Source organism: Phyllobates terribilis, unplaced genomic scaffold (genome assembly GCF_046119375.1).
Source record: "Phyllobates terribilis strain yellow unplaced genomic scaffold, ASM4611937v1 Scaffold_4__5_contigs__length_816908805, whole genome shotgun sequence".
NCBI lineage: Eukaryota > Metazoa > Chordata > Amphibia > Anura > Dendrobatidae > Phyllobates > Phyllobates terribilis.
The window spans coordinates 361,562,316-361,577,067 of record NW_027362764.1 but is presented as its reverse complement, the minus strand read 5'-3'; the positions used below and the strand labels follow the sequence as shown (position 1 = coordinate 361,577,067).

General features: G+C 45.0%; 1 protein-coding gene across 2 annotated transcripts in view; it reads left to right on the top strand.

Moving 5' to 3' along the window:
* Nucleotides 1-10,072: 10,072 nt before the first annotated feature.
* The window catches only part of COL15A1 (collagen type XV alpha 1 chain), a 904,466-nt gene continuing 899,786 nt past the window's right edge, over nt 10,073-14,752 (top strand). For both annotated transcript variants that reach the window (XM_073678442.1, XM_073678441.1), the window contains exons 1-2: nt 10,073-10,410; nt 10,517-10,599. In XM_073678442.1, coding sequence (XP_073534543.1) covers nt 10,400-10,410; nt 10,517-10,599 — 94 coding nt within the window. In that variant the 5' untranslated portion in view covers nt 10,073-10,399. The remainder of the gene's footprint in view (nt 10,411-10,516; nt 10,600-14,752) is intronic.

Genomic DNA, 14,752 nt, shown 5'->3' with positions numbered 1-14,752 from the left:
CGTTGCAGCTCTGAAATATGGCAAAACTGGTGGCGAATGGCAGATTTTCCTCAATTCATGGGCAGTTATTTTGCGCCTTTTTTGGCCAACACGCATCTTGCGACCCTGTTGGCTATTTGCTATGAAACGCTTGATTGTTCGGTGATCACGCTTCAAAAGTTTAGAAATTTCAAGACTGCTGCATCCCTCTGCAAGACATCTCACAATTTTGGACTTTTCAGAGCCCGTCAAATCTCTCTTCTGACCCATTTTGCCCAAGGAAAGGAAGTTGCCTAATAATTAAGCACACCTTATATAGAGTGTTGATGTCATTAGACAACACCCCTCCTCATTACAGAGATGCACATTACCAGATTTACTTAATTGGTAGTTGGCTCTCAAGCCTATGCAGCTTGGAGTAGGACAATATGTATAAAAAGCATCAAAGTGATCAAAATACGCATTTGCCTAATAATTCTGCACGCGGTGTACATATATATAGCTATTATCTATTTGACGCGCCCCCTGGGCCAGTGTTGTTGGGGATACCCGGAGCCGGATCAGATGGGGGTTGTAGTCTCCGAGTGGCTGTGACCCGGTCCGTGCCCAGGGTGTCAAGCTCAGTGTGTGGCAGTCCTTACTGATGTTACTAAAGTTCTTTATGTCGACTACGCCACCCGTTGAATTGCGGTCAATACGGCCGCCGCTGCAGCAGGGTCCGCTGAGGCTGGTGATGTATGTGCAGCTCTGGTGGTATAACCCCCAACGGGAGGGGTATAGCCTCAGGGGGTCAGGTGCAGAGGATGGTGGTTGTGGAAGTGCAGTGAAGATGGTAATGAGAGTCAGAGTCGGGTTGTGCAGTTCAGGGTTTTACTTACTGCTGTTCTTGTACCGGTCACTCCGGCCTTAAGTGACCACCCGAGCCGTGCTGCGTCCACCAGGTCCCGGACTCGGCCAACCCCCAAGTAGTTCTGGAGCGTGGTTCTGAGCTCCCTTTCTGTCCTGTCCTCGTCTCTGGCCTTCCCCACCAGGGATCCACCTAAGTCCGGCTCCCTCGGGCCTCTTGGTGGTAAACCCTTATCTTTGGGTTCCCTGACCCTATTTGTGGTCTGCCTTCCGGGTGGATTTAGTGGGTGATCGTGGCAGATCAATCCTGCCCACGACCTCCGGTTCCCGGCTAAGGTGTGCTGTAGCCTCTGCCAGCTTGGGATCCGGTACCCTGTTGCCAACTCTTCACCCTTTGATTTAATTTGGGCTCTTGGAGTTCCTTCTTTCTCCCCCTCTGGGTCCTTCTTTCTCCTCTCTCACTCTTGGCCTTGGGGCTGCTCTGCTCCTCTGCTTTCCTCCACTGCTCTGCAAAAGACTGACAGACTGACCAGCCTTCTGCAAAAGACTCCTCTGCAAAGACTTACTGACTGACTGACCCTGATCTAAGATGGTGCCCACCTTAAATACTCCCTCTATGTGTGAGCTCAGGTGACCAGCACCCAATGAGCTCCTAGCTTTACCCAGGCTGCTCCCCCTATCTGCCCCTACACTACTGGGATGTTCCACCCCCCTCCCACTCCAGCCAAGGGCAGACTCGGTCGTACCTGCACATTATTAAGTGGGAGTACCATTGGTCCGTCCTCCGGAAATGGGATGTGTGTAGTGCATGCAGCTAACTGAGCTCAGTTCCACACTCCATCCTTACCCGGGAGTGGAATATCACACCTCTGGGTTGAGGTGCAATACCCCTGTAGCAGCCGAATCCTCAGGGTGCTACATTCCCCCCTGGTAAACCACAGCACGTCCTCGGGCTGTAAGATATAAACAACATCCAAAACATACAATTTTTTTCATAAACATAAACATGTAAAACATATAAAACATCATATATTATCAGCATAAACTTTTCATATAAACATTCTTGTCTTCTGGTTCCTCCGGTCACTGTGCAACTTGTGACCGGGTAAAGTGCGACAGTCTCTTGAAGAAACACGGTTTCCTATAAAACCGGTAGGGGGCGCTTTAGGAAGCGCAACTATATACAAGGGGATATGGCCGCTCTCAGTCCTCGGCCAGGTATTAGGAAAGGGATGACCGCTCTCAGTCCTCGGTCAGTGGGGAAATGGGACACACTGGAACAGTTCACACTTGTCCCAACGGGGACCATATTTAAATTAGCAGCATGGCATATACCCTAACGGGTAACTTTATACAGTCTCTTCACTACCGTACTCAACGACGGCGTCCTCCTGCTCTTTCTTTGTGGTCAGTTTCAGTTTCAGACCCATCCGGGTCCTCTTGCTCCTCCTCACACCGCAGCTCCTCCTCCGTCAGGCGATGCACATGGAGGGCGTAGGGTCCTTTGGCACACTTGTGCCGGGTGAAGGTGACCTCGTCTCCTAAATACAAGTCACGACCTCTGTGTCCCTCCGGTAGGTGGGACTCAACGTCTCTCCTGGTCACGAAGACGTCGCCTGGGGTGCGGTGATCCCTGATGAAACCCCACCCATGCTGCAGATTGAACCTTATCACAGTCCCGATGGTACGGGGACCATGCGCTGCACGGGGGTTTCTCCTGGTCCGGCTCTTCTGCTCCGCGCTCCTTATTTGGGCTTGTTGTTCCCGGACCCGCCTCTCTCTCCGCTCCCTCTCAAAGACCTCGAGCTGCTGGCGGCAGCACTCTGCACGCTCCGCTGCGGCTGCCCGAGTCTCCTGAGTGAACCCCATGAGGTCTTCTCCGGTGGGATCCCACTCAAACTGGGTCTCTTCTAGCGGGGGCGAGATCCTCTTTATGGGCTTTGGAGCCGGAATCAGGGGTTCGTCTAGGGGTCTCTCTTTCCGGAGTCTGGGATGGTGAAACTCCGGTGGCCATATGAAGGGCTGCCCATCCGGGCACGTATGCTGGGCGAATAGGTCCTCACCCAGGTGCGGTACTTTAGGTGTTATGGGCGCCGTGGTGGTAGCGGCGCCCGGGTTAACCAGGCCTTGCGACCAGGCCTGGGGCACCTTAAAGGCAAAGGGCACCGTAAGAACGGCGGCGCCCTGGGTTATTCGGCCCTGCGACCAGGCCGGTGGCTCCGCGGAGGTAGGGGGCGCTGTTGGTATTGCGGCGCCCGGGGGTACTAGGCCTTGCGACCAGGCCGGTGGTATTTCCTGCTTGGCCACGCTCGAGGTCGAGGCGTGTGACGTCACAGGGGTCGCGGCTTCCGTTTGAGGCCTAGTCTGCGGCGGTGACGTTGCAGCGACGGGCACGGCAGGGGGTACTTCGGGCTCTGCGACGGGGAGCTGGGGCAGGCACGCGGTTTCCCGGCTCGGGGTAGTGACGTCCCCTTTACCTGCCTCCATTCGTTCGGCTCCCTTCTCGGCGCCGTCTCCGGCCTTCAGTCCTCCTGCGCCATCCTCAGAGGCGGTCTGTCTCCTCGTCTCGGGTGGCGTGCTCCGCTGACGAGTCTCGGTCTGCTGGGCCATCTCTCGGCTCCACCCCGCCAACGCCTCTCGCTGTACCCGGGCCAACCTCTGTGCGAGGCCCTCCAGCGCAGTCTGTGCACACTCCCGATCTCGGGGGAGCTGTGTTAGGATCTCCAGCAGGCCTTCTGGAGTGGCGACCTGCAACAGGCTCCTGACCACTGGGTCGGTGCTGCCTGGAGTGGCGGCCCGCATCAGGCTCCTGACCACTGGGTCGGTGCTGCCTGGCTCTCCCTCCATCTCCGGGGGTGTTTTCTCTGGACTCTCTTCCAGACGTCTTGTCTCCGGGTGCGCTCTCTCCAGACTGCTCCAGGCGACACCCATCTTTGTTCTCTTGTTCTGTCTCCGCCCACATTTAGGGTGGTCCCGGGGCAACTTAGTGATTGTCAGTTCCAGGGGCAGTTCTCTCACGCTGATGGACACTTCCAGCATCACAGTCTCTGTTGGTGGGGGCGGTTTCCGCTTTTGGCGCCATTCTTCGACCTGGCCCATGATGGGAGGTGGCCTTTTGCCACCCTCTGGCACGCCCATAATGGCGTCCGCTCTTCCAAGGAGGGAAATCTTTGGAAATGGCGGGAATCGTCTCCCAGTGGCGGGAAACTCCATGGATGGCGGGAAAAAGCTGCAAATGGCGGACAACCGGCGGGAAACGACCTGTGATGGGGCCCGATGGCGGGGACCCTCCGGAACCGGCGGGAGACTTCTTTTTAAGGTAACGGTGAACTTTTCTTCAGGCACGCAGTACCCGGTTGTTGCGGGCACGTGATCCTGCCGACTACGCCAAAGTTGACGCGCCCCCTGGGCCAGTGTTGTTGGGGATACCCGGAGCCGGATCAGATGGGGGTTGTAGTCTCCGAGTGGCTGTGACCCGGTCCGTGCCCAGGGTGTCAAGCTCAGTGTGTGGCAGTCCTTACTGATGTTACTAAAGTTCTTTATGTCGACTACGCCACCCGTTGAATTGCGGTCAATACGGCCGCCGCTGCAGCAGGGTCCGCTGAGGCTGGTGATGTATGTGCAGCTCTGGTGGTATAACCCCCAACGGGAGGGGTATAGCCTCAGGGGGTCAGGTGCAGAGGATGGTGGTTGTGGAAGTGCAGTGAAGATGGTAATGAGAGTCAGAGTCGGGTTGTGCAGTTCAGGGTTTTACTTACTGCTGTTCTTGTACCGGTCACTCCGGCCTTAAGTGACCACCCGAGCCGTGCTGCGTCCACCAGGTCCTGGACTCGGCCAACCCCCAAGTAGTTCTGGAGCGTGGTTCTGAGCTCCCTTTCTGTCCTGTCCTCGTCTCTGGCCTTCCCCACCAGGGATCCACCTAAGTCCGGCTCCCTCGGGCCTCTTGGTGGTAAACCCTTATCTTTGGGTTCCCTGACCCTATTCGTGGTCTGCCTTCCGGGTGGATTTAGTGGGTGATCGTGGCAGATCAATCCTGCCCACGACCTCCGGTTCCTGGCTAAGGTGTGCTGTAGCCTCTGCCAGCTTGGGATCCGGTACCCTGTTGCCAACTCTTCACCCTTTGATTTAATTTGGGCTCTTGGAGTTCCTTCTTTCTCCCCCTCTGGGTCCTTCTTTCTCCTCTCTCACTCTTGGCCTTGGAGCTGCTCTGCTCCTCTGCTTTCCTCCACTGCTCTGCAAAAGACTGACAGACTGACCAGCCTTCTGCAAAAGACTCCTCTGCAAAGACTTACTGACTGACTGACCCTGATCTAAGATGGTGCCCACCTTAAATACTCCCTCTATGTGTGAGCTCAGGTGACCAGCACCCAATGAGCTCCTAGCTTTACCCAGGCTGCTCCCCCTATCTGCCCCTACACTACTGGGATGTTCCACCCCCCTCCCAATCCAGCCAAGGACAGACTCGGTCGTACCTGCACATTATTAAGTGGGAGTACCATTGGTCCGTCCTCCGGAAATGGGATGTGTGTAGTGCATGCAGCTAACTGAGCTCAGTTCCACACTCCATCCTTACCCGGGAGTGGAATATCACACCTCTGGGTTGAGGTGCAATACCCCTGTAGCAGCCGAATCCTCAGGGTGCTACATATTCATCTATCTATTATCTATCTATCCATATATATATATATATATATATATATATATATATATATATATATATCAGTACAGACCAAAAGTTTGGACACATCTTCTCATTTAAAGACTTTTCTGTATTTTCATGACTATGAAAATTGTACATTCACACTGAAGCCATCAAAACTATGAATTAACACATGTGGAATTATAACATCACCTAGAAAAAAGTTTTGAGTTGAAAACTGTTTGATTTCAGTTTGTAATAACCTGCTAATGCTTATAATTTCAAAAATGACCATTTTTTTGTCCTTTATTAAAATGAAAAGGTTGAAAACTCTGCTGTGCATAATAATTTGGAACATGCATTTTGAGTGCAGTTTGAGTGTTTTATTTTTTTTTTAAATATACTGTTATCATAGGCAGTTTGTACAAAAACCTTTCAATTGTACTATAATAGTTATTTGACTTGAAAATTACAATGACTGCAATTCATATAGGTAATTTGGGAAAATCTGAGAAAATATTATTTGCATAATAATTTGGAACACAGTGTACATATATATATATCTATATTACCAGAGTGATACAGTTATCAACCAAATCAATCAAATAAATCAGCCAGAATTATTTTGTCATCTCTTGCTTTGCATAGCACATCTTTGATTTTATTATAAATAACAAATATAGGAGGATCACCATTCAATTTTTAATATACATCAGTCAGAAAGCTGTCGTCTAATCTCCAAAATATATGCACTTGTAACCATGTCGACAACCGCACCTCCCTTATCGGATGGCTTAATAATAATACTGTCGTCATGGACTAGCTCTTCTAGGGTCATCTGCTCATCTCGTGTTAAATTAGGATGTAAAAAACTTTTTTTGGACATATTTTTAATCGAAGGACATCCTCATTTACCGCTTTCATAAAAGCATCTATTGCTGGAACATTCACAACTGGAACAAAATTACTAGTTTTATCTAAATCAAATTTATGCAAAGTAAGTTCAGAATCAGGTATTTTATCAGGCACTGCATTAACAGAGAACCAATATTTCAACTTAATAGACCTATAAAATCTAAACCGTTCAGTCTCTAGCTTGAACCAATTGATATGGCTACTTTTACTAAAGGATAGTCCTTTACTCAATACTTTATTATCCATGTCAGAAAGAAATGTTGTGATCCTTCCTCCTGGTGCCTTGTCTTTAGGGGAGCACACGATTTTTCAGAGCCTTTCCTTTTAGTGCACCAATGTTTTCTTCTACCCCTTCTCTTTTTCTTATGTCCTGATCTGTGGTTTCCGGTGTTCCTAAAAAAAAGTTGCATCATCAATGGGCATATAGGTGCCATCATATGAAGAAAGAAATATTTTTGAATGATTATAAAATCTGTTCTCTGTTTGTTTTTTCTTTTTGCCAATTATAAACATTGCCAGTATTATAGTCATTGGCGTCCCTGTTCCACTTTTGTCTTTTCACTTCCTCCAACTCATTCCTCATTTTCTTGTTTCTTAAGGTTACTGTCTCTTTAAGGGTCCGTGCCCGCGATGCGTTTTTCAAGCTTTTATGCTGCGGAATTTTTGCAGCTTAAACGCTTGGGAAACGCTTGGTAATCCGCCCCCCATGGTCCCCAATGAAATTCCGCACTTTCAATGCCCATGCTGCGGAATTTTCCGCGGCGTTTTTGATGGGCGGAAAAATCCGTAGCATGTCCATTATTTGTGCGTTTACGCATGTGGAATTGCCATCTACAATGCAGTAGAAAACGCAAGGAAATTCCGCATGTGCAAAACGCTTGAAAAACGCGCAAAAAACGCGTGTCAAATTCCACATCCGTTTTTCCAGGCAAGGACATGCAGAAATGAAGCAGAAATTTTCTGCTTCATATCTGCATCATGAGCACATAGTCTAAATTTCACAAAATCATCCACATTAATTAATTTGGTTTCAGTATCAGCCACAGTCACAGAGACTGATTTAATCTCTTGTTGCAAAAAATCCATGTTTAATAGGAGAACATCCATCACATATTTATTTGAAATAGCAGTAAACTTGTCACAAAAAAGGATTACCACAAAATGAATTAACTTTTTTTTTACTTTGAGCACAGACGCCAGCTGATGAGAGACTACTTCTCCCATCAATGACGCCTGCGCTCGTCTTTACTGTGACAGCAGGCGTCACCTGATTGGGCTAATAGTCCCATCAGCCGACACCTGTGACCCACGGTAAGCTTTTTACCACTGGTCACAGTCACAGCTGCGGGATCACGCTGAAATCTGACAGAGTGATCCCGCAACGCTCTCAGATTGGGGTAACTATGTTACCCCCGATCAGAGCCAGTTTTCCACGCTGTCGCGTATATGACAGCACGGGAAGCCAGGGATGTTTGAGTCCCCCATTCATATGAATGGGGTCCGGGTTTGGATTCGGGTACTGTTCTGGTACTCTAACCCAAACTTTTATTTAAATGTTCGGCATTCGGTTGAACCAGCCCGACCTGAACAGTCAGGGGGTTCACCCATCACTAGTCCTGACCTTAATATTATAGAAATGTTGTGGAAGGACTTGAAGCGGGAAGTTCATGGGAGAAAATCTACCAGTGTTGAAGCTGTTCTGTAGGGAGGAATGGGGTAAAATTCATCCAATTTGATGTGCAAGACCAAGCAAAAATGACTGAAAACATTTAGATGAAGTTATTGCTGCGGAAGGTGTTCACACCAGATATTGAAAACAAAGGTTCACATACTTTTCCTCCTCACAGACATGTCAGATTGAATCATTTTCCGCAATATGAAAATGACAATGTCTAATATTTTAGACTCATTGATTGGATTTGCTTCTCTTTATCTACTTTTAGGACTTGTGTAAAAATCTGATGCAATTTTAGGTAAAATTTATACAGAAATATGAAAAATGTTGAAGGGTGCACAAACTTTCAAGCACTACTGTAGTGAGTAGACATTTTTATATAATTTTTGGAACTTTCCTGCAGCATTTGTGATACACCAAGAATATAGATGTGGTTGAAAAGAAGTAATAGACCTTTCCGAGTAAGGCCTCATTCACGTGTCAATTATTCACCTATGAGTGTTATCCATTTTGTTCATGGATAGCACTCGTACCTATGACCGTCTACAGGGATGTTCACATGTCAGATTTTCACTGTCCAATATTGGTCTGAGTGTTGGATCAAAATTAGCACTGTAAGTCTATGGGTCATTTAAAAAGCATTCGGATGTCATCCACGTACTGTCAGTTTTTCACTGACTAATAGGGGAAGGTGGAAAGACTTTTGGTCTCAGTGAAAAAAATTTAAGAAGCTCTGATGGAAATCTGATAAAAATTATTGCTAAAAGTCGGTCCTTTTTTTATCATACGTCAAAAAACCTGGTGAGGTTTTAAGCTAGTATGTAATATCCAGAACTATTAATGACCAATTAGAATTAATTAGCTTCCTCTTCACAAAGAAAATGGTAAGATAATATGATTGTGAATCACAGTAGATAAACTCATGTGACGCTAGCCACTTTACTTAGCAGAGGACAAGAACTCCCTCGTTTTGTCCACTTGACACATGTCCGAGCGAAAAAAAAATGCACTATTCTGAGTCGAAGATGAAACTCGCCCATTCAAATCTGTGGGTGCGTGAAAAAAATCAGATAACATGCGGATCATCTGTGTAGCATCCAATTTTTACGAACACATTGCCTTTATAAACCCAAGAAACTCTATTTGATCATGTACACTTGAAACTGTAGATGCATAAAATCGGATGCCACATGGATATTGCATGGATGTAAATAACGGACACACGGATGGCTCATGGATGACAATATTTACGAAAATCATCAGAGTTTTCTGGATGAAACTCAGATGATTTTCCATATTCTTGTCTGACCCCAGGGTAATGCTAATAAACCAGGATGGATTAAGAGAGACAGGAACAAGGCAAAATGATATCTAAACGTGGTGTTAGGCCAAATTCACAAGTTGTTTTTTCTGTAAATAGACTCGTCTTTCATTTCTGTGCGTTATCAGATTCTCATGAGTTTTTCTTCCGTGTGTTTGTTTATGCCATCAGTGTATCATCCTTTTTTTGCATATGCATAAAAACGCTGCTTGAATTTACCAAGCTTCATTTACAATCAGTGAAAATAAATAAAGTACGGGGAGAAGCTATAGACCTACCAACCCATCCATTGATGGGTATGCTGATCAGCTTGTGGGTCAACCATCACTCTGGCAGGACGAGGATGATGCAAGAATGGAGCAGGTGAGGCACACACTATATAAATATATGGAAGATATGTATGTAGATTAGAGCTAAATAATTTTGCTAATCATGAGCACTACATATTATTTGTCATTTTGGCAACATTTACTATACATTTAAAAGTGGTAACAATTTGACAGTTTTGCAATTACTTTGCAGTAGAGTTTTTTCTGTATTTACGCAGTCCTGCATTTGCATATTTCGGACTGTAAATCGTGTGGATAAAAGTGATATAGTCCGTTACTTCTACACAGAGGATGATATATACAAGCCAATGTAAAGTCATATCCTCGTGAGTGCTAAGGACAAGGCAGGGCATAGCGAGAGAAGCACCTGGCCTGTGTGTGTCCGGCATTATCGCAGTTTGTCGTTAAGAGTGGGGTTATACATCTAGGAGGAAGGTGGGAAGGAAGGTTGATGCCTGCTAATAAGATGGGGAGTAAGGTTGTAACTTAAGGCGGTGGTCTAAGGAGAAAATCCAAGAGGAGTCAGATTTCAGTGTTGGAGTCCTGATTGCAGTGAGTCACTGGAGAGGCTCAGAGCTGCCTTTGTTTCACTCTGGGAAAGGCAGCAAACTTCAGAAGTAACTTTTTCGTTCTGCGTATTCGTGCTGCGGCGCTCTGTTTTCATGTGTGACCTGTGAGCTGCGTTTCTTGACAGAATGACTTCAAGGTGAGAATGCTGAATTACCATGCTTGTCCTCTTACTAGGCTAACGTCTTATTGTTTCAGCACTGGTCAGTTTTAAAATGATCTTTTTTCTGGCTTACACATAACAGGCAATCCTACCGGCCACTGAAGTTAAGGTGTCTTCTCTTTTCATGTTTATTCCCACTTATCTTGGATGCTCAGAGCTGGGAAGGTAAGAGCAACCAATGAATGATCTTATCAGTTGCCTTTACTTGCAGGTGGCTAAAAGTAGGTGGTTAACCCATTGTACTGGAGAATCTTCTTTACAGAAGAGCATGTGAAATACTTAACAGCCTGGACACTTTAAGGGAGGTTATCATATGGGAATAGTTAAGGTCAGATTGACTTGTGCCTGCATTACCAATATCTTTGCCAATTTTATCAATGTGCCACACAATCACTTTTATTTATTATTTTACAATTTTTCAACACTGGAGTGAGATTTTAAAGTCACAATTCATAACTCAGGCTTAAACCTTCTTGGCATTACTAAGCACGTGTAGATTCCAGCTGCTTTACAAAAGTGTGAAAAGCAGTGTCGAGAAAGCAAAAAAGCCTCCAATTTTTGCATAAAATGCTGTACAATAAAAACTTTACATCTTTTTGGTTAGGAAAAACTGGTGCAAAAGCGTTAGTACATTCCCTTCATAATGTGTATGATGAAGTGATAAATGACAGTGTCTTATGTGAAAGATGTGATGACCTAGGCTGTGGTTCTTGTGCGTGCCCTTACTTTCAGAAATAATGAAGAATGTTGTAAATATGATCCCTTTTTAAAGGGATTTTGAATATTTTATTATTTATAATAATAATAATAATTCTTGGCTAGCAGAAATGTAATTGATGTTTCTACTTGAGCACATTCAATATCCGAACATTAGTATTTCTCATTATCTTACCCAATGAAATTAGTTTTTTGAATGTATATGGTTGCATTAAGTAACTAAGTAGTAGTTTCTGGATGTGTGGTCTGGAAATAGTGCTGCACTGGTGGTTAGCCTACATCAGAGGATACCCTATTCTTATCATTAGTCATCATCTGCTCTGATAGTATCTAATGGATTAGGATGGCTTATTCTACAGTCCTATATAAAACGAGAACTAACACATCACAGTGATTGAGTTTCTGAGCATCAACTCAGTCAGCTCTGCTATATCTATGTATAATATATCTATGTATAAACATACAGTAGAACTTACCAGGCTTTGTTGTTATTACATTTCAGTTATATATTATTAATCTTTGCCAATGGAGGATAGGAAACTGCCAGATCCTACTCCATTCCTCGTGTCTGTGATGTAAACCATATACCTCTGGATATAAACGCTACTGTAAAAATGTCTTTCAAATGCTAAAACCTGACTGTACAAGAAGTGGTTACAACAATTTGGAATAAGCATGTAACTGCTGCAAGCTCTCTGCCAAAAGTCTGGAATAGCCAGCTCTGTATAAATTATACTTTTCACATTGCTCATTCTTTCCATGTGACATCCATTTTTCCTAATAGTATTCTCCAATGTATGGGTTTTGTGGATTTTCGAGTAAAAAGGATGAAGCTGTTCCCCATCTCTACCTTTATCAATATGTCAAAGTGGCTTATGATCTCCAGGAATGCAGAAAGACCGTCAAATTATTTTTATCTTGCTTTTTTGACTATGGGACTGCATGAATACTCCATCATCTCCCTCATAGTTATCAGCCCATATATCTTGCAATAATACTGGAGAATCCTGTGAACTAAACTTCAACCTCCAAACCAAATTAAACTGTGCGAAAGTGCATGGAAGATATAAACATCTTCTGTAGATATAAGACTTAACTGTGTATTTAACTGTTAGGGCCTATTAAAGCATTGCATAAAAGGTAATGTTATTCTGGAAGAATCAGACTTCAGGACCATGCTAATACCAATAAAATGCTCATTTTGCAATTTTCTTATCCTCCGGAAACTGAGAACGTTTCCAAACTGTGAGGCTGATTCTCTCAGCAAGTGACGTGAACATATAACCATTGCAGACCACTCTACATGCCAAAGCATAAAAAGACCTTGTTCATACCTTCCCCTGTGGCTTAGACGTGCGGGAGGAAAGCCTTTATCGGAGTTCATTTTCATTTCTGGCAGAGACATTCAGGAAAAGGTGTAGGATGTACATAAAATAATTTCAGTTAGTAGAAAAATATTCTGTTCATTAGAACATTTTACAAACAGGCATTTTTCTACTTGCATTCCTTTACATGTATAGGGCTCTCTGCTAACAGTAGACTCTTTATAAATTTTGGACCAGGGAAGAAACTGCATGCATACTTTACAATCCAAGTACTAAGAAGTAATAACTCTAGGAATAATGATGTTTGTAAACTGTTAAGATGCCCCAATTGGAGAAGCATTTATCACCTATCCACCGGATTGCTGATAAATGCTAGATCAGTGTCGCTCCAACCACTGGCCTCTCGTCAATCAGAAGAATGGGATACTTCGGTCCCTTATTTCTTCAGTAAATATGTTGGTAGGAGGAGTTTGGGCAGGCTAGGATCTCTGCTGCTTCCCAGCGCCATAAACATTGACTGAAGAAGCATGCAACCTCAACTGGTGATCTGTTCAAAGGCCTTTCTAACTGCGGCCCTGTGGCTGGGGTTAAAGGGGGCAAAAGTCCCCAGCTTTGATGATTTGTGTTCTTAGTGCTTGCTCACTCAATAGAGATGAGCAGATCAATTCACGGATGATCAAATTTAAATTGAATTGCCTGAAATTTGCGGTTTCACGCAAATTTGAACATTTTGAGATTGAATTTGAAGAAAAATAAAAACTTGCAGGGCACCATTTCACACACTGCTGATGCATCAGAGAGCAGGCAAATCTTAATTTGTATTTGCTGTGTGGGCCTCCCCTCTTTATCTCTCTTTTTTTCTCTCTCCTGTAAAGTGTAAGCATTTATGGTAATTCATCTCTCTCTTCCATGTAGAATGTAAGCTCTTATGGTCAGCAGGATCCTCTCTCTCCTGTAGAGTGTACGTTCTTATGATTAGCAGGATCCTCTCTCTTCTGTAGAGTGTACGTTCTTATGATCAGCAGGATCCTCTCTCTCTTGAAGAGTGTACATTCTTATGGTCAGCAGGATCCTCTCTCTTCTGTGTAGAATGCAAGCTCTTATGGTCAGCAGGATCCTCTCTCTTCTGTACAGTGTACGTTCTTATGATCAGCAGGATCCTCTCTCTTCCGTGTAGAATGTAAGCTCTTATGGTCAGCAGGATCCTCTCTCTTCTGTACAGTGTACGTTCTTATGATCAGCAGGATCCTCTCTCTCTTGTAGAATGTAAGCTCTTATGATCAGCAGGATCCTCTCTCTCCTGTAGAGTGTGAGTTCTTATGATTAGCAGGATCCTCTCTCTTCTGTAGAGTGTACATTCTTATGATCAGCAGGATCCTCTCTCTCCTGTAGAGTGTGCGTTCTTATGATTAGCAGGATCCTCTCTCTTCTGTAGAGTGTACATTCTTATGATCAGCAGGATCCTCTCTCTCCTGTAGAGTGTGCGTTCTTATGATCAGCAGGATCCTCTCTCTCCTGTAGAGTGTGCGTTCTTATAATTAGCAGGATCCTCTCTCTTCTGTAGAGTGTACGTTCTTATGATCAGCAGGATCCTCTCTCTCCTGTAGAGTGTACTTTCTTATGATCAGCAGGATCCTCTCTCTCCTGTAGAGTGTGCTTTCTTATGATCAGAAGGATCCTCTCTCTCCTGTAGAGTGTATGTTCTTATGATCAGCAGGATCCTCTCTCTCTTGTAGAGTGTACTTTCTTATGATCAGCAGGATCATCTCTCTCTCTCCTGTAGAGTGTGCGTTCCTATGATCAGCAGGATCCTCTCTCTCCTGTAGAGTGTATGTTCTTATGATCAGCAGGATCCTCTCTTTCCTGTAGAGTGTACGTTCTTATGATTAGCAGGATCCTCTCTCTTCTGTAGAGTGTACGTTCTTATGATCAGCAGGATCCTCTCTCTCTTGTAGAGTGTACATTCTTATGATCAGCAGGATCCTCTCTCTTCCGTGTAGAATGTAAGCTCTTATGATCAGCAGGATCCTCTCTCTCTTGTAGAGTGTACATTCTTATGATCAGCAGGATCCTCTCTCTTCCGTGTAGAATGTAAGCTCTTATGATCAGCAGGATCCTCTCTCTCCTGTAGAGTGTACATTCTAATGATCAGCAGGATCCTCTCTCTCTCTCCTGTAGAGTGTACATTTTTATGATCAGCAGGATCCTCTCTCTCCTGTAGCGTGTATGTTCTTATGATCAGCAGGATCCTCTCTCTCTTGTAGAGTGTATGTTCT